Raw genomic sequence first — 20404 nt, 5'->3', positions numbered from 1 at the left:
TCCCTGCTCCAAGGCAAGGTAAAGGGCAGTTACTGCTCTGCCTTCTCTCTACCATCTTCCTACTGGGCTCAGCAATGGTAGGAAGATGAGTTCATCATTTCAGCTCATTTGTCTTTTTTTTTTTCTCAAGATTTTACTTATTTATTTGAGAGAGAGAATACGAGCATGAGTGGGGGGAGGGGCAAAGGGAGAGGAGAAGGGAGCCTTGATGTGGGGCTTGATCCCAGGACCAGAGATCATGGCCCAAGCTGAAGTCAGATGCTTAACTGACTCAACTTAACTTAAGCTCATTTCTTGAGCATCTACTACAGTCTAGAACACCACAGCCATCCCCATCCAGAGCCTAACTTCTAGAGACATCAGCCCAGTGAGCTAGGGGGAGAGCCCAGTGCCCAAATGTCAAGTGCCTACTCAGACTTGGGTTTTAGTACAGGGTTATTCAGAGGGATCCAACGACCCCACTAAAGGCTGCCCTCGCCCTCCCCACTGCTGAGCCCAGACATGCTGATTCCAGCTCCTGCAGCCTCCAGGAGCCCTGAGCCCAGACCCAGACCCAGCCACTACCTGTAGGTTTCACTCTTCAGAGACTTGGGCTGCAGCTAAGAGTGACTAACCCAGGGAGTCCACTTTCTCGGTCACTGCACAAAACGATACCCAGTTCTTCCTCTGGGACCTAACCAGCCCTCTCAGATCTTTCCACCACCCTGAGGAATATGTGTCTGAAGGCACAAATGGGATAAAAAACTAACGTCTTCCTAAGCATTCAGTAGCTCTGCTGGCCGATGTATGGTCTCTTTCACCGGCCATTCCTGCAGGAGGGTCATCTGCTGCTCAAAAAACACCAGGAGGAGGGTACAGTGCAAGAGGCATTTCTATATCTTTCTCTTTTCTGACATTCTACCCTGCATGCAGAATGGTATTCTGCATAAGATTCCCTGCCTGAAGTTTTGCTTCAGTGAGAGATTAAGAATTAAGAGGGGCGCCTGGGTGGCTCAGTGGGTTATGCCGCTGCTTTCGGCTCAGGTCATGATCTCGGGGTCCTGGGATCGAGTCCCGCATCGGGCTCTCTGCTCAGCAGGGAGCCTGCTTCCCTCTCTCTCTCTCTGCCTGCCTCTCTATCTACTTGTGATCTCTCTCTGTCAAATAAATAAATAAAATCTTTAAAAAAAAAAAAAGAATTAAGAACAGGGGCACCTGTGTGGCTCAGTGGGTTAAGCCTCTACCTTTGGCTCAGGTCATGATCTCAGAGTCCTGGGATCGAGCCTCCCATCAGGCTCTCTGCTCAGTGGAGAGCCTGCTTCCCCTGACGCCTCTCTGCCTACTTGTGATCTCTGTCAAATAAATAAATAAAATCTTAAAAAAAAAAGAATTAAGAACTGCCTGCAGTCATGATTTCTGTGACTCCCCAGCGACCATTAAAATTAAATGTGAAGACTTTGTATACACTTGTGAGAGACAATGTCAAGTGACAAAAAAGTGGAACATCCAAAAGTTTGCCCATAGTGATTACAGTTTTGTAAAAAACATAAATAAATTTTTAAAAAACACAGATTTGTTTATGTTGGGGAGGAAGAAAAACCTTTTCTTCACTCTCTTAGGTTCTTTTCTTGGAGGCCTGCAAATCAAACTGACAAGAAGGCAGCTTAACAAGAGAAAAAACCAGATTTAATTATATATATGCATAGGAGTTCACAAAGAAATGATTCAAGAAGGTGTTTAGAATTGCGGGCTTACATACTACTTTAAAGAGAGCAAGCAAGTAATTGTAGAGAAATAACTAGACCAAGGAAAAGAGGTTTGGGGCTTCTGGAGGAGGAAAGTTGTGAGCAGGTGACTAGGAAATGTGTAGTAAGTAAGGGTTGTTTAGATGAGTCTCATCTTTCTGGGAAGGGAGAGAACATATTTACAAATGGAAATTTATGTTACCTTAATAAAGAGAAATGTATGTCCTGCTTTTAGATTGAAAGGGAGGGCAAAGAGCTAATTGCCTTCACCTCAAAACATGCTTTATACCAAAGTGGCATATTTCAGAGTGACATACTCTGATCCCCTTCAATTAAAAAAAATGAGATAAAATTAGGAAGAGGGGTAGGTAGTTCTGTTTTTAATGCTAATGTTATTATGTTTATTGATTGGGTTGATCAACCCAACCGTATGTGATCCTTATGCAAATTTTAGCAATAAAAAGCCCAAATAAGAAAATTTTTAAAAAAAAATCCTGCCAAATCCCACCACCAGGAAACATCACTGAAATTCCGACTCTCTTTGTCATCATGCTCTGCATATATGGCAAGTTTTATTTTAGAGACATACTCTTTAACAGGAATTCTGTGGGAGCTCGGCAGGCAAGGAGCCAGCCAGGGCTAGGGGTATTTCAGATGGATGGGCTGCCAGAAAGGAGGAGTGCCAGAGGCGAGCACACTCTCCCCAGCTGTGAACTTTACGGAGATTAAGCCCTATCTTTGCAGGATTACAGTCCCTAATTAGGAAAAGAGGTTTACAGAAGGGGCCGGTGCAGCATTCCACAGCAGGGTTGTCTGCTCTTCTGGCAGTCTTTGGAATGCTGCAGGACTTTCCCCCTCTTTGTTTCAAATGGAAAATGTAAAGATGGAAGGAGGCACCTAGCCAACAAGCAAGAATCAGGCTGCTTAGAGATGGGGAAAGCTGGAAGCCCCTAGGAATTCTAACCCAGCACCCTTGGTGGAAAAAGGGAAAACTGAGGCCCAAAGAGTGTGTGTTTGTGGAGGCAGGGCAGAATGGCCTATAGGCGTGCAGACTTGGGAGTGATTTGCTACCACACTACCTTCGTTGTCATGTATAATGAGCCCCATGCCTTCTTCAAACAGAATGGAAATCGGTGTTTTGCTTTAAGACATCGTAATGCCATCTGCAAAACTCTGTTATTCTAAAATACAAATATATTGACTAGGGTGAGATAACTAACATTGCAAAAGCTTTCTTCTTTTTATAAAAGGTACTGTCCAAGGGTTCCTTCCGTGGCAAGCTTGCCCCACAATATTTCAGTGGGTTTTGTTTTACAAAACTGAGTTTGCAGGTGCTGTTGTATTTCATAAGCTCAGTCCATTTGGACATAGAGACACCTCCAGAAGGATTTGCGTTACTGTTTATGATAATGGGTTCTTAAGGATTTGGGTGAAAGGGACATTAGTGAAGGCTTCATCTGGAAGGTTGATGGCAAGAAAGCCCTATATCCATCTCGTGGGACTCAAGTGAGGTCAGGGCAGGACCAGCTACATAATTTGTGGGGCCCCATGCAAAATGAAATGGTGGAGTGACTTGTTAAAACATTACTCTTTCAGTATGACAGCAGCAGATCATTAAACCAAGAGTAAGACCTTCTAAGGGTGGGGCCCTGTGTACTTGCGTAGGCCTGACCTACCCATGAGGTCATCCTAGGTCAGGGTGAATGGCGGGGGAGGGTTGGTATGAAGATGAGGTACAGGGAAGTGAGAGATTAGGCCGGTAAACTGTCAACCTGTCCTACTTGACTTTGAGATACTTGGCCTGACATATTTCGTTACTGGTAAATGTGTCATTCCCGAGGTCACAGATTGATGAGGCAGTGGGGAAGAACTGTGTAATATCTGCAGTCATGAACAGAGCTCCTTCCTACGGACCAGGCCTCATGCCAGAGCTGTACGCCAGGATTGCTTCATCGGCATAGAAATACTGATTAAAGGAGCAGTTAAGATCTAGGCTCTAGAGACAGATGCCTGGGTTCAGATCTCACTGATCGAATCCTTGGGTGAGTTATTTAACCCCACTCTGTGCCCATTTCCTCATCTGTTATAGCAGTGAGTTACCTGGGATGGGGTGGTATTAGGATTGAGTGAGTTCATCTACTTTAAGCTGTTCGCCCAGTGCCTGGCGCATAGCAAATGTTTGCTGCCATGGTGCTGCTGATGGAGGAGAAGGAGGAAGAGGAGAAGGAGGAAAAGTAAAAGTGGTGACCACTGTAGAGTTAAGTGGTAGGTTCTCCATCATATAGAGGAGGAGAACATGGCACGGAGAGATGAGGAAATTGTCCCAGATCACCCAGGAAATGAACAGACTGCTATTTCCTCAGCCTCAGTATCTCTTAGGGAAGCTTTTTGGTTTGGCCTGAGTGCCTCAGGCTCACTGGTATAGGCAGATCACCAAACCCATGTTGCTGGTTCAAAGTCTGCTGTTCGTCCCTGCTTGCTAAGCACCCCGGCTGTGCTGGGCCCTGTCACTGCTGCTGACTGGAGGAAGATGAGAGGTAGAAGGGAGCAGGGGCAGCCCGGTGCGTGATGAGTGCTGTACCATGTGCCTTGTCCCTGGTGAGGGTGGCACCAGCACAGAGAGCAAGGGACTCTTCTACCCAGGAACCTTGGCGAAGGTTCTGGGCTTTGGGCAAGAATAGAGGACAGTGGGGCGCCTGGGTGGCTCAGTGGATTAAGCCGCTGCCTTCAGCTTAGGTCATGATCTCAGGGTCCTGGGATCGAGCCCCGCGTCGGACTCTCTGCTCCGCAAGGAGCCTGCTTCCTCCTCTCTCTCTGCCTGCCTCTCTGCCTATTTGCGATCTCTCTCTGTCAAATAAAAAAAAAATAAAAATAAAAAAAAGAACAGAGGACAGAGAGGAGGTGCCCTGCTGTGTCCTGACAAATCCGTAAACTGAAGTAAATTCCTTCCCCTCAGCCTCGCTTGCAGATGGTGACAAGAGGCATTGACACCCCAGAAGTGCAGTGAGCCCTGAGGAGAGTCAGGGCCACAAAAGCCTGGGGAGCCACACTCTCTCTCCTTTTAGAGAAAAGGAGAGGCAGGCACAAGGGTATTATGGGTATTATGGGCGCACAGGTTTGCGAGCCCTCACTCTCGACCTCAGTGACACTCGCTTGGGGGGGATCGTCCCACCCTGCCCTCCTTGCCAACACCCACACCCATTCACCTACTGTCTCACTCTTCTCTTCCAGGGTTAGTGGACTTTCCCCCTTCATGGGTGACAACGATAATGAAACCCTAGCCAACGTTACCTCAGCCACCTGGGACTTCGATGATGAAGCGTTCGATGAGATCTCTGATGATGCCAAGGATTTTATCAGCAATTTGCTGAAGAAAGATATGAAGTAATGAGTTGACATTTCCATCTTTTCCACTTCTCCACTCCCTGGACTGCGGTCCAGAAGCAGGGACTTCCTTTACCCTCTCCTCTGAGGAGGGAGGGAGGGCAGGCACTGCAAGTAGTGGGGAGGGGAAGGGGTCTTCCTAGGCCCCCCCCCTAGTTCCAGACACCCCACTGGCCTTTAGAAGCACAGAAACCTCACTCGAAAAGCAGCCCTTGACGGATGTTGCAGGGAGAGGAATAGCTTGCTATGTGTGAATAATGACAGCCCTTTTCATTTTCTGTGTGCGAGTGTGGCTGTAGCCTGGCTGTAACCTCAGCCCCTCTTTGGGGGTTACTCAGGAAGTATCCTGTTTGAGGCCCCTGATCATACTCCTGGGTTAATCTGGCCTGGTGTTTTTTCCATATCTCAATGACTTAAGAACCATAGGCCTGAACAAGGAAACTTCTCCCACCAGCCCAAGTGAGGCTGTGATTTCAGACCGCTGGCTCAGCCTTGTTCCCGCATGGCCTCTGGTCCCCCCTCACCATGCAGACTGTGCAGTTCCTCACCTCTGCCATGGGGGCTGCCAGGAGCTGCCCATGTGGTCGGTGGAGAGACACATAAAACCGTAGTGACCACTGGAAGGTCAGTGTGTTCGGTCACGTGGATGGCCTGAGGCCATGAGAGCAAGTCAGACACACCAGGTGCTCTGTAGGTGTTCCCACGGGAGAAGAGTGGAACTGGGGAGACTAGGGCAGAGGCCTCGGGTGTGGTTAGCAGAATTCGTGGGTGAGGACTCTCCAGGTGAGGGAACTGGTGAGATGACAGCAGGGAGGTGGGGAGGCGGTGCGTGTGTAGGGAAAGCTGGCCTACCCCAGGGAAGGGAGCAGCGGCTGGCAGGTGAGAAGAACTGGCCCATTGGGTGCCTCGCCCACTCTGTAACAGGTGGCCAGATGAGGCAGGGCCTGGCTCCAGGAGTGCCCCCCAACCACCACTAGCATCTGGCTTTGCCCTAGAAGGGTGGTGTTGAATAGGTAGGGTACCAGAGGATGAGAAGGGGAAGGGTGACCTGACTCCACAGGCAGGTGACTGTGGGGTGTAGGTTCCGCCCTGTCTGCAGACCCCCTGAGCCTACCAGTTATCTTTTGTGTCCCCCCCCCCCCCCGGAACAAATCCTGTTTGGAGCCAAGATCACCGTTGCTAAAAGAGCAGAGTTGAGGGTCTCTCAGATGGCTCTGATTTTCTGGTTCTGTGTCCACCTCTCAGTCCTTTTGAGCTATCTCAGGCCAAACTCCTCCAGAAGCTACATCCACTCCTTCCGTGAGATCATCATGGCATTTTATTTCACAGCCTTTGTAGCAGAAGTAGGCATGACCCAGGTAGAATCTGGATGTCGTGGGGCCCTAGATTCCCTTTCAGTGGAAGTGATCCTCACTCTCAGGGTGCTTCATGGAGAGGCACACCTCCTTCCTAATAACACTAGTCCAGGATGGCCTTTGTCCATCAAGCTTCATTCACTGAAGATTTGGTAAATGAGGAGATATATATATATATATATATATATATATATATATATATATATTCCGTTTTCCCAACTGACCTCAAACTGATTCAGTAATGAGCTGTGCAGCCCCTTGGTGCTCATAAAATGGATTCGCCAAAGAACTGATTCAAATTATCAAGATACTTGAGTCCCATAAACTCTTAAATGTAGCATCTCTTTAACCAGAAATCTCCACCTATCCACACTTTTAAAAGATATTTTTATATTATAAAATCAGTACATGTGAATTGTAGAAAATTTGAATATAGGAAAATTAAAATAATCCATAATCCCTTTATCTAAAGATCACTGCATTTTGTTGTAATTAGCAAATTTAATTATACTCATTTTTCTATGTATGTTAACATTGGGTTTTGGGGCTTTATTAGTCCTATTACAATTAAGGTGATGGCCCTGAATTATTTCTAGAATCCCAGAGCTTTCAGAAAGATTAAATGAATTTGAGTGCAGTTTCTAAGGTTGTCGTAAGTCATAGGTTGTATATAGGACATACTTCTGAGTTTTAACAAGAAAAACCTGACACTCACCCACACCATAAGACATGACAGCTCAGTGATTCTCAGAGATTTTGGTCTAACGTTTCACTCTTCCCTCCACCAGACAAGGAGACAGAAAGATTAGCGTCCACAGCCCCCTGACCCCCTGTGACCAGTAGAATGACCCCACCCTAGAATATCATTCTCAGATGTGTCTGCCCTTACCCTTCCTAGACCCCAAGGGCAGGTCATGAGACTCCAGTTGCTTACTTGGTGGTTAGGCCTTAACACTTACCTATTCTGGGTCTAGTCAGTGTAGCCCAGACCAAGAGAGGAAAAAGGCCAGGAGCACAGTGACCCTGATTGTGGTAGATGAACTGGGAACAGAGACAGCCCCAGGCTCTGCCCAGTGCGACCAAGGACAGGTGACTTCCCATTTCTGATCTGACCAGCAGTCTCTGAGGTCCCCTCCTGCTCAGAAATCCTCTGATCTCTGCCTCCATCAGAAACCGCCTGGACTGCACCCAGTGCCTTCAGCATCCATGGCTAATGAAAGACACCAAGAACATGGAGGCCAAGAAACTCTCCAAGGACCGGATGAAGAAGTACATGGCAAGAAGGAAATGGCAGGTAATGAGGGTGTTGCTTTGGACTCAAATGTTGCCCCTCACATTTGCTTTACTGGAGCTACCCTCAATCCAAAAATATTTACATCTGTTTGTGAAATAGTCTGGGACCAAGACTGACATTTCATGTCTTTGTGGCTAGGGTTGAGCAACTTCACCTTGAAGACTATTTGGCAAGCCTGGAGAATGTGACCTCCTTAAAGACAGTATGATGGCCTTACATTTCTTTATAGTGAAGGAGGAGGGCACAGGATCTACAAAGAGAGATAAGGTCCCCACCACCTAGGGAGATTGTGTGTTACTATGTGTCCTTGGGTGAGTGACAACCTTCCCATGCCTTTGTATTCTCACCTGTAGAATGGGGGATAATAGTAGTAGCAACATCACAGCATTGTTGGGAGAATTACATGAAGTAATCTTCATCTGGCCTTGAGAACATTGCATGGCACGTAGTTAAGTGTTCAAAAATGATACCAGTAGCTCATATGAAGGGCTGGCCGTGTCAGGAAACATTCAGAACACTTTCCATACAGTCTTTTAATCCTGGGAGTCAGGTACTATTATTTTCCCAACTTTACAGACAAGCTGAGGCAGAGAAAGGTTAGGAAAGTCACCAAGGATCACGTGGCTAGTAAATGGGAGAGGATTCAAACACAAAACCTGGCTCCAAAGTACTATCTTAGCAATGGCACAAAATTGCCTCTGATTAATAGCAGCTGGATGAAATTGTTATCCGAACCACAGAGAACTTGTCATCAGCTATGTTATTTTTATTATCACTATTAGTATTACAAAATTTCTGGGCTATGGTTTCTATACTCCGGTACATGGCTTCTATACTCAATGAATGTTAGTGTAATAGGGCACTAAAGCAAATGGACATAAAAGGACGTAATGCACACCAAGAATCATAAACTATCAGTATAGCCTTCCATGGCCATATATGTGAGTGTAGATGGGAGAAGGGAGCCATTGGCATTGGATGTGGTTGTGAGGAAATGCTGCCAGGGGCAGGACTTTGAAAGTGGTCATGGAACTTGGGCTTGAACAAGAGAAGGAGATACAACATAGACGGGAGAGAAGGTGCGGAGGTCCTCACCCTGATAGGTACAGTGTCCTTTAGCTGGGCAGACGGGGGAATTGAGGCATTTAAAACTGGTCTGCGTGGCAGAGAAGGAAATCTGTTTTAGGGACAACTCGGAGATTGGTAATTTGCTATACAGCATGATTAAACCGTGGTCACTAAACCCTCAAAAAGCACAACTTCACACACAGGTGGAGAGGAGCAGAGGCAAAGGGGGTGGCGCTTAGGGTATGTGGGTTTAAGGGACCACTGCCCCCCCGAGTGGCTCAGCCAGGACTCCCCCCACAATGAGAGTCAGTTCCTGGTTAGCCCCCGGTGAAGGTTTAGGGGGACCTCTTGGCTCCCTCAAGTGCCAGGTGACTTGGAACACCTGTGTTGCTTAACTTACCTTCCGGTATCATTAGGATCTAGTGAAATCAGAGTAACTAATGTTCTTAAAACAAAAAGGCGTCCACAAAATCAGAGTTGGCTTTATTAACGATCCTATGGCTGGTGTGAGAGTGGGGTGGTCCTATGTGCAGGGATTCCCATTGGGTTTCACTTGGACAACAGTGTGGGGTTAAGAGGGAGCCTTATCGAACCATAAGAGACTATGGACTCTGAAAAACAACCTGAGGGTTTTGAAGGGGCGGGGGTGGGAGGTTGGGGGAAGCAGGTGGTGGGTAATAGGGAGGGCACGTATTGCATGGAGCACTGGGTGTTGTGCAAAAACAATGAATACTGTTACGTTGAAAAAATAATTAAAATTTAAAAAAAAAAAGGGAGCCTTATCACTTCAGGCTCTCTGGGAGCATCGACACCTCTGTTGATGAACCAAAGCCAGGAAGGATCTGAACCCAGGGGACAGGGGCAGAGAAAAGGAAATGGGAGAGGAAATAAATGGAATTTTTTAGTCCGATGGGTCAGGGAACAGTTACAGTGTAACTAGCCATAAGGTTTTCCGGAAGTGAGAAGGGAGAGAAAAGGATAGAATTCAGAGGAGGAATCTTAATTTCATATCTTCATATAGGTAGCAGCGTTTGGAAATGGATTTTCCACAAAAATAGCGGTTGGGTCTCACAAACATACACACGAAAGTAGTCTAGAAAATCCCTTGCCGTTCAATATGTCCCTGAAGCATAAACTCTCTGACAATGGCTCAGCTGCATCTACCCATGCACATTTTTTACTCCAGATACAAGGACCTTAGCACACCCCAAACAGGGCCTTCCCTCTCAGGGCAGCTGAGGTTGTATTTGGGGGGGCAAAGTGCAGTGGAATAAAATGGGGTGGACTGTGGTGGAAAGGAAGGGCCAGGGCAGACATGGATGGCTCAGAAATCTCTATGGCTGCACAAGAGAAGGTTCCTTGCTATAGTTCTGGTGTGGTTTCCATAAAGGGCCCAGGAAGAAGGAAGTAACATAAGAGCAAATCCCTATAAGTAAGGCAACCTGTAGATGACTACTCATGTCATTGATCTTAGAAGGAAGTTATTCTGAAAGAAGGTAAGTTTTTTTATTTAAATGAAAAAGAATCTTAAAAAGACATGGTGAGCAGTAGCACTGAGGGTGAGTTGAACAGGGTAATGGGGCTGCTGCTTATAAAACTGGAAGTGAAGGACAGGAATTAGAGGCCTGTGGGCAGCCATCTTTATTTTCTAAGACCCACAAAGACTCCATCGGTGTGGTCCATAGGCCCATAGAGAAGAAAGTTTTGACTCTGGATAGCAGAGAGTGCTCTTGGCCATCACATTTGGATATTATGTACTTTCAGGGAACACTGGAGTCTCAGAGCTGTTGGTATATATGTATGGTCTGTGATGACTGCCTGGCTCTAGGGTGACCAACTTGCCCCAGTGTGCCAGGGGCCTCCCAGCTTTAGCCCCCTGAAAGACTCTCATCCTGGGAAAGCCCTCAGTTCTAGGGAAACCCAGGAGGGTCAGTCACCCTCGCTGGCTCTCCCAAGAAGGGAGTCTGTGCAGCATTAGGGAGACCAGTACAAACAGTGCCTGCCTGGAGCACAGGAACCCAGCCTTGGCAATTGCCCTCAGACAAGAAAAAGACTTCCTCAAAGCAAGGATGGAACTTAGGAAATTGAAACTTTCTTTCTTGATGTTCCAAAAATTTCTAAAAGTCTTAGTAAAACAGCAACCAATTTTTAGCTCAAAGGCATGAAACCGGAAGACTCAAATGTAGAGATATATTTCTTTTTCAGATGTGACAGTTTCTCTGCTGATTTTTTTTCATAAATCAGTTCCCAAAGATTGAATCTGACATAGATTATTTTTGAGATTTTCCCTATCAAGCACTTCTTTTTGCCCTGTTTTTAGAAATTATATGCCATAATACTCTATCTGATGGAAAATTTCCCCCTATGGGTAGCCTATATGTTTGTTAATGTGTATTGGCTCCCTTCTCTAAAATACTCTTTTTTATCTGCCTTGTTCTGGCAACTTCATATTAGTCATTTTGTTAATAGAAGAGGAAAGACTTCCTTATTTGACACCACACAAGGGAAAATAGTCGTGATCAGTCACAATCCAGGCATTTGGAATTAGGGAGCCCATGGGCTCACAGGGAGTGTTTCCTGCTACACAGTCACATGTATGAATCAGAGTCTCTGCAGAAGACTGGAGCTATAGGGAGGTTCGAATCTTCTGGTTCAAGAACATGAGGTCCACAGAGGGGAACTGATTTACATAGTAACGTCCCTTTGTTGAGAACGAACTCTCTTGAGTCCAGTGATTCCTGGCCCAGGCAAAACGATCTGTGTTGGATAAAGGGAATCGAGAGCCAGAAGGACTGGGTCTGAGAGTTTGGCGGTCCATAGTCTGGTCTGACATTGACTCCATAGGGAGGGCTGCTGTGGCTGATGCCTCCTCTTCCTGCCCATTCCTGAGGTCAGGATGACCTCCCATGGGATGAGCTGGGTTTCCCCAGCTAGCACAAAAAATAGATCAATGACGTCACTAGGAATAGCCTTTCCCAGCAGAGCATGCAAGACTGCCACATGGGCTCAGTCTGCAGGTACATTGGAGCCTGCAGGGCCACGGGGCCTCTGCACGCAGCTAAGTTGGTCCACTGTCCTCTCTCCCCTTCTTCTTCCACCCCCACTTCATCTTGACCTGGGGCTTCCAGAACTCTGTTCAGAGGGACGCAGCTTCACCGTGGTGACAGAGGGCCAGAAACATAACCACACCACAGTGATGTATGCAAGAGGGCCGATGGCCAGGGGACAGAGCAGGATGGAATGTCTGTCCAAAGTGCATGAAGAGAGCCACAAGGATGGCATGTGACAAACAGAAAAGTGGCGGTGGTCATAGCAGATCTCAGCTTAAACCACACACACACACACACCCTTATGAGTCCTTGGTGACTGTGATTCTTTACTTTCCAAAATGATCTTTTTATGGAAATATCTTGGCTTTCCAGAAAGTCCAAAATCGTGAGGCTTTACTGAAATGCTTGAGCGTGTGAAGTTAGTTCAGGAGGAAATGGCTTTGCAGGTGCAGTTTATGGCCCAGAGGGTGAGTGCTAGCCACTGGCCTATGTGCAGATTGTTTCTTTCCTCTCTCAGGAGCCAGTCTGCAGTGGCATCTGCCCTCTGAGCACACAGCATCTGGATGCCTGAAAAGATGCTTTGGGTACAGAATGGGAAGAGTTGCTTATGCCTTCATTTCTTACTTTGTCATTCCACTGACCTTAGGAAAAGGGCAAGAAACCTCACCTGAAGGTGAAACCTTCAAGGACCCATGGAATAGGCAGGTGAAGAAGAGGCATAGACACTATTGTATATTATCGGGGATTTCCTGACTTAAATCCTTATGCTTGGTAGAATTTTCACAATGCAAAGGAAGTTTTCATCTCAAGTTCTGACATCCTTTTCAACAGAAATTCTGTCCTCTCCCAAAGTCTCTCATCTCAGAAAAGCAAAGTGCGTCTGCCTTTCATTTCTTTGGGTCCTTCTTTTTGATGCCTGGGAGTACATCAGGGAGGAACAGCCCTCTAGAACCTCACTGTGCATTCACAGACTCACAGGCCAGTCAGAGTGTTTCTCAAAATCTCTTAAGTATCTGAATCATAAACAGAACTAAAGAGACCTTGGAGATCATCTTGTCCAACCCCCTCCTTATACAGACAAGGAAACTGAAGATCAGAGAGGTTAAGGAACTTGCCCAAGGTCAATAGAAGGCTTTTTTCTTTTCTTTTCTTTTTTCCCCTTTACATCAGGACCTGTGGGATCTGTAGTAACTTTCTCTTGACCAATTAAATTCCTATCACTAGTATTGTTTTACGAGAAACAGTCCACTGGGCCCCATCAGCAATAAGTCTTTGGAGCTGTCTCAGCCTGCAGTTGCTTTATATAAACTATCCCTTTTATGGGAGTTGAAGCACAGTATGAAAAGGGTTTTTGTCTCATGTTGACCTTGTTTAGTCACATTAACGCACACATTGGTTCCAGGCCCCATTCCATTCTCTGAACATCTTCTGACACGCTGATAGTGCTGAGCAGAGCAAGGTTGGGCTCACTCCTCCAGCAGATCCTCGGCACTTGGGAGGCCCTCGTTTCAGGAACAGCTGCCTCTTCTGGGCTAGGCTCTTCTCCCCGAACCCCGCTGCTCAGCTGGAACCGGGGACGCCGCCTGAGTCCAACCCCGGTGTCTGTTTTCCAGAAAACGGGCAATGCTGTGAGAGCCATTGGAAGACTGTCCTCTATGGCAATGATCTCAGGGCTCAGTGGCAGGAAATCCTCAACAGGGTCACCAACCAGCCCCCTCAATGCAGAAAAATTAGAATCTGAAGGTAAGGAGCTCCAGGAAGATTTTCCTCCAGTCAGCTGGTGAGAAAGGAAGGGTTGGGGAACGGAGGGACATTTTGAGGTTTTGGTGGGGTGGTGGGGGGGGGGGTCGGTTTGTTGTTTTTTTAATAATATAAACTACAAGGATTAAAGTCTGAACTAATTTTAGGTTGCCCTGACAACAATTACTAAGTATACTAGTTATTCTTTAATTGTTCAACCTTAAGTTTAACTGTTTTCAGAGGGAAAGTTATTTGTCTAATAGAACGAGATGACCTCCGCTATTCTCCTCCCTATATTTTATGTAAGAATTAGTGACGACTTCATTAAAAGCTTTCTTTTTTCTCATTACAAAAGTGATATTTGTATATTGATAGGTAAACATAAAAAAACACATATAGTATCTTTTTAAAAAATATTCTTCCATATTCTTACTTTGGGTTTTTCTTTTAACAAATGAACTGTAGTCCACATTCCTTTGGCATTTTTCAGGATGCTGAAACATGTCATTTGAACAGGGTAGACTGTGCATGACGGGGCTCCTCCTGGAGACCAATAGGGTTAGTTATTTGCACACTATCTTCAAGACATTGTCCTGACCATCTCCTCAGTGAAGGGCTCAGCCTCTTCCTGCTCCAGAAGCATGTAGGGTCTGGCCCTCATCTTCTTGAGGTGCCTCATTTCGCCAAAGACACCCCCTACCTCCTGCTGCCTCGTGTTTTTGGTATGCAAAGTATAGAAGCTGAGTCTAGATCCCTCCTGTGTGTAAAAGCAGGGTAACTGGTGAGGCTGCTTGCTGGGCTGCTCTGAGGGAGTCAGGGATATAGTGTGCAACACACGGGCCTGGTTCCTCCTGACCCATGCTCCCCAGATGATCCAGAAATAGCCTGAAGGGAGGAGAGAGGATACAGGAGTCCCCCCAAGTACAGCTTTTTCCTGGACCAATCCTAAGTCCCTGGTCCATGGTCATACAATAGGAAGGCAGTGTAAGTGTGGAGGACAGAAATCTGGGAGGGTTGAAGATGCATCCAGGACCCAGCTCCTCCTTCCCAAGGAGCAGGCCTGCTGCTGTAGGAGGAGGGCAAAGGGGTGACAGTGAACGGGAAGGCTGGTGTGGTTTGTCCTTCTTAGATACCCTCCACTGAATCCTGAAACAGCATGGAATGCAGCCAAAAATCCTTTTTAAAGATTATTTCCTTTTTCAATGTGTCAGCATAAGGGAAGGGGGGAGTTCAAACATTTCCGCAGTTTGGTCGCAGTTCTCTATGCTGCCAAAAGCTTTTGGCAGCAGGCCAACCTGTCCCCAGGAGAAAGGTGTGTTTGATTCAGTCCCCTAAACTGCATTATTTGCTGAATTTTAGCAACTTTAAAAAAAAAGCTTATTTATCTTATTTTTTTAATTTATTTGACAGAGAGAGAGATTACAAGTAGACAGAGAGGCAGGCAGAGGGGGAGAGGGAAGCAAGCTCCCTGATGAGCAGAGAGCCTGACCCGGGGCTGGATCCAGGACCCTGAGATCATGATCTGAGCCAAAGGCAGAGGCTTAACCCACTAGGCCACCCAGGCTCCCCCCCAAAAGCCTTTATAAACAAGGGAAGAGGAAAGAACGGGGAATGGAGAACTGATCGCATTTCCTTCCCTGTCTCCTAGAAGATGTGTCTCAAGCTTTCCTTGAGGCTGTTGCTGAGGAGAAGCCCCATGTAAAACCCTATTTCTCTAAGACCATCCGTGATTTAGAAGTTGTGGAGGGAAGCGCTGCTAGATTTGACTGCAAGATTGAAGGTAAGTTGTAGCTTTTTCTTCCCTTGACTACGAAAGGGGTGCGGTGGACTGGTGAGCCCTGCTGCGTGCCCCAGGCAAAATGTCCATTCTGGGCAGCCAGGCTATGAGGACAACTGGGTGAGGAGTTGGCCTACTGCTCCCACTTCCCCTCCTGAAGGTTGGTGCCATTCAGTGACTCACCTAGGACACCTCTGCCATTCACATCCTTACATCACCACTAGACTCAAGTTAAAAGTGGTTTATCATGGGTCTATTTGGCTGTGGAACACACTTAACACAATGAGCCTTGCAAGCTTCTGGGAAGTGTGTGAAATGTCCACAAGAGTCTTCAAAGAAGAGTATGGGATGGGGAGCCAGTGGCCCTGTTGCTCATCCTCGAGCTGTGTGACCTTGGGTGGTGATCTAACTCTTCTGAGCCTTAGGCCTTTAACCTTAAGATGACATCTAATGCCTGCGTAGCTCTGGGGATGCAGTGAGAGGACGTATGTGAAAAGGGGGAACCTTTAAATCCGTTCAAGATGTCATGAAGTCAAGGGAAAAGCTGTGGGACTGGTAAGTGCAGAGAGTGAGAATGCCATGTTACTCCAGATGGAGGGAAGCTGGGCTCCAGGTGCCTATGCCACCTTCCCCATGTTTCTCTGCCTGCCAAGAATAATGTGGTTGTAGAATTGTGAGTTGTTAGTGCTCAAGGGAACTCAACGGATCTTAGCATAGCGCCTGAGAAGTGAGCAATGTTGGTGACACAAAGCAGAAAGATAAGGACAAGAAAAAGCAGGGTTATTTGTCTCAAGTCTGTGACTATTGTGTGCCAACCCAAGTGGAGGGTTAGCTCCCATTTCAGTCTGACCAAATAAAGCACAAGAGTTCATTAAGCAACTTTCTCGAGGCTGCATAGCACAGGACAGCAGTCAGAACAAATCACGCCTCCCACATTCTACGATTCTCCAGCAGTGTGACTAGATAATGCCTTTGAGGTAAAGTAACCCAAAGTGAGGAATGAAAAAAGGTTTTCTCCCACCTCATTATATCTCGAATTGCCTTGTAAATGCAGTGCCTATAATCATCTTTCCCTTTTTCTATTCAGTTAAAGAAAGGTAGATGTGTTGCCTTTGCTAGTGTGAAAGTGCACCGCTTGGGGACACTGCTGAAATCTCTGGGGTCAGTGCTCAGAATTGTCACCATCACCACTGTCTTTGGGTCTTCTGAAGTTCTTTTTCCTTTTTAAAAATTATTACAGCATACTGTTTATCATTTTTGTACTTTTCTCTTTGGGGTTATTTCCTTCATTATTTGCATAACTGACTAAAGCACTAAGGAGGAATTAAGGTATATGGCTGCAGTTTTGATAAAAACAAAATCTACTTGAAAAGAATGTTCGAATTCTTAAAATTTTATGTGTAATTTTTATTCTGGATGGGGCTGTAACTTTTTTGCCTATAAAAATATATCCTGTACATAATACATATGATGCATATATATATACATAAAATATATTTTTACATGTTGAACTTTCCAAAAACATGACTAATAACATAAAATGACACTGACCAATGTGGTCAATTTCCAGTTACTTACAGTTGGCAGATTATCTATCTTTGGATCAGACTAAGATAAATACTGCCTTTTTTTTTTTAGCAATATTTTCAGCTCCTCTAACTTACGTATTATAGAGCTTATCATCAGCTTTGAGTTATAATTTACATAAAATTTATCCATTTTAAGTGTATAATTAAGTGATCTTCAGTAAATTTACAGAATTGTACAATCAATCACCACCATCCAATTTAGAACATTCCCATCACCCCCAAAAGATCTCTTGTGCCCAGGGGTTCCTGGGTGGCTCAGTGCGTTAAGCCTCTGCCTTCAGCCCAGGTCATGATCTCAGGGTTCTGGGATTGAGCCCCACATCAGGCTCTCTGCTCAGCAGGGAGCCTGTTTCCTCCTGCCCCCGCCTGCCTCTCTGCCTACTTGTGATCTCTGTGTCAAATAAATAAAATCTTTAAAAAAAAAAAAATCTCTTGGGCCCATTTGTTCTCTTATTTTTTACTTAAACTTATTTAAGTTCAGCTTTTATACAAGATAAATTTTCTGTTCATCCAAGGAGAGGTTTAGCTGTAGGCATGTGGCTGGAGTCATCGCTGTGTTGCAGGTCGTACTCTAGATCAGTGTAAATGTGGGACACAGTATAGCCCCCACATGGATGGCAAATGGCATGCCTGTAAAGTACCTTTTGTCGGGGTTTCGGATATTACTATTTACAATATATGCCCATATCCAAATGTGAATCTCAAAAAGAGATGCCAAAAGCCAACATCATGACTTTTTTCCTGTCCCCCTTTAATCAATAGAGGCTGCTTAGGAGCTGCTTGCATGAATTGATATGAAACTTTGAGTAACAGTTTCTGCAATTTGTGTCCTCCCCCTGTGCTGCAGGATACCCAGACCCTGAAGTTGTCTGGTTCAAAGATGACCAGTCAATCCGGGAGTCCCGCCACTTCCAGATAGACTACGACGAGGATGGGAACTGCTCTTTAATCATTAGCGATGTTTGTGGGGACGACGATGCCAAGTACACCTGCAAGGCCGTCAACAGTCTGGGAGAAGCCACCTGCACAGCGGAGCTCATTGTGGAGACCATGGAGGAAGGAGAAGGGGAAGGGGAAGAAGAGGAAGAGTGAAACAAAGCCAGAGAGTAGCAGCTTCTAAGTCGTTTTACAAAGACTATTTCTCTAAAGCTCAAAAAATCCAAGATAGTAAAAGCACCTAGTGTGATAGATTCTCTAGTTAGGTCATTTGAGGGTTGACTGTTCAGCAACAGCAGTTGGTACCTAGCAGCAGCTAATGATGGGCATTAATGTGAATTAGCTGGCCCCTTAAGATACTAGCACAGCCAGATTTCATTTTGGGAAATTACCAGAAACTTGCCTGATCAGTTGATGTTAGACAGTACCCAAAAGAAATCTTTATCTGGGCAAAGTCATAAATTCCCCAGCTGAAAGCGCTTGTGAAAAATAAGGCCCTGCGCTCACAGCTCAGCCCAGAAGGTCCCTGGAGATGGAGAAGTGTCTGTCCCAGCTCCTCACTCCAGAGCACGGCGTCTCCTCCGGTCCTGCAGCACTTCATCCTGAAAGCAGTTGAGCCATTCTAATTTACGAGGCCCATTTGATTCCAAAGTATACTGTAGACATGCAGACTTTTCGTTTCTCTCCCTGTTCCACCTGCCAGTTTTGCTGGCTCTGAACTTGCCAGGAGTTTAAGCCCTAAGGACGTGATGCTTCTTAGGTGCTGAAAGACCGGTCCCCTGCTCCTGGATGGCTGGCTTCCTTAAGCAAATAGAATCTCTTTTCTTCCAAAATCAGTAGGAAATCTAAACTTATCCCCTCTTTGCAGATGTCTAGCAGCTTCAGACATTTTTGTAAGAACCCGTGGAAAAAAAAAATCCTTGCTAATGTGCTTTTCTTCTGAAACCAGGATTCGTATTTGTGCGGTTACAAAATATCAGCTCTGCATGTTGTGGTAAGATTCCTGTGTTTGAATGTATGAAAAACCAGTTTGCTGAAAAGTTGGTCTGAATTATTTATTGGCCACTATGAAACAGATTTCAACTGATGGAGGGCTGTAGAACTGCACGTACGTTGGAATCTCCTTCAGGGTAGTCTGAGTTTAACACACCTTCCATGCTACACAATCGCCAGAGAACTCCACCTACCTTATGGGTTCCACGATGTTTTCTTCTTGAATGTGCCTTGCCCCCAACCTTCAAATGTATCCTTAGACCTGATAAATGCACTCAGACTTGCATCTTTAGGAATTTTTCTTTCACTACATTGGCACTTAAATTTTTCTTTACAAACTTTTTGAAGGTCATAAACAAAGACTATAAACCGATATGCCTAGTACATTTCTCTGTGTGTGTGTGTAACATTCCAAATACTTTTTTCTTTTCCACTGTTTGTAAAGTGCAGCAATTTCATGTTTCAAGGGACTTTTTAATAGTTCCTCAAGAACCAATCCGAAATGACTTCAGTGCAGCCCTACACAGTATCAACTTTAGAACTTTGATATTAGTCTTATGTTACCTTCCATTCTATTTTTATCTGCTTTTTGCTGCTAGTTTCAAATTTGCCAGTATTTTTCTTTTTGCTTTTTAAGCAGTTAAACAACTTTTTTCATAATAGCCACAGTATTGCCACAGTTTATAATAAAGGGTTTTAAAATTTGATTTAGAGCATTTGAAGCTTTTCTTCACTTAGCTGTGTTTAGACTATAATCTTTGTGTGCATGTGTGTTGTCATGTGTGCGCATGTGTGGTGTGTGTGTTTGCTACAGGTTTTTAATGTCTTGAAATTGTGTTAATGTTCTCCCAGTTTATTATGCCATCAGAATGGTAAATGAGAACACTACGACTGTAGTTAGCTCACAGTTTTTAAATAAAGGATACCACAGTGCATGCTGTTTGTTCAGTCTCTGCAGCCTTCTCTTTCTTTCCATGCCACCAGCTGGAGACTACCCAGAGCGCTCCTGGCTACGACAAACAAAAGCTGTGCTGTATGAATGGCTGAGATGGTTGTGTTTCACTATGGAACAGAACAACTTACAGAGATCTTGTTCACACTGGGTAGCCTAATTTGCAAATTTTGTGCAAAATCTCTCTTGAGCATCAGTTTGGTTCAATTCTAGAGATAACTTCCATACATTCAATATCTAACAAATCTTCATAATGCTAAGATCTATATGACATTTATGGCATGTGACAAAATCATCATCATCATTAATATTATTAACTAGGGCTTGGTTTGCATTTGTAATTTTGCTGCGGTTTGTTATTGGCAATCAATAACAAATTTCTGTGTCTTGATATTGAAACATTTGTTAGGAGGAAATTCCTGATAACCCTCCTGCTCTTTTGGAAATCTGTTATTAGGTGGTGAGCCCCGTATGTCTTGAGTGTTCAAACGATATTATAGATACTCTAGAAAGAATCGAGGCATACTAATAAATGTTGGTTA

At 45.3% G+C, this 20404-nt stretch overlaps 1 protein-coding gene across 5 annotated transcripts in view; it reads left to right on the top strand.

The window, feature by feature from the left end:
- The window catches only part of MYLK (myosin light chain kinase), a 180311-nt gene extending 160466 nt beyond the window's left edge, over positions 1-19845 (top strand). For 3 of the 5 annotated variants that reach the window (XM_046003900.1, XM_046003902.1, XM_046003903.1), the window contains 5 exons: positions 4956-5108; positions 7634-7757; positions 13489-13618; positions 15264-15395; positions 17829-19845. In XM_046003900.1, coding sequence (XP_045859856.1) covers positions 4956-5108; positions 7634-7757; positions 13489-13618; positions 15264-15395; positions 17829-18073 — 784 coding nt within the window. In that variant the 3' untranslated portion in view covers positions 18074-19845. Of the gene's footprint in view, positions 1-4955; positions 5109-7633; positions 7758-13265; positions 13619-15263; positions 15396-17828 lie in introns of those variants that run through there. The other 2 variants (XM_046003901.1, XM_046003904.1) reach the window with 2 other exon arrangements.
- The last annotated feature ends 559 nt before the right edge of the window (positions 19846-20404 follow it).

This window comes from Meles meles, chromosome 4 (genome assembly GCF_922984935.1).
Source record: "Meles meles chromosome 4, mMelMel3.1 paternal haplotype, whole genome shotgun sequence".
Lineage (NCBI taxonomy): Eukaryota > Metazoa > Chordata > Mammalia > Carnivora > Mustelidae > Meles > Meles meles.
This window is presented reverse-complemented; position numbering and strand designations above follow the sequence as displayed.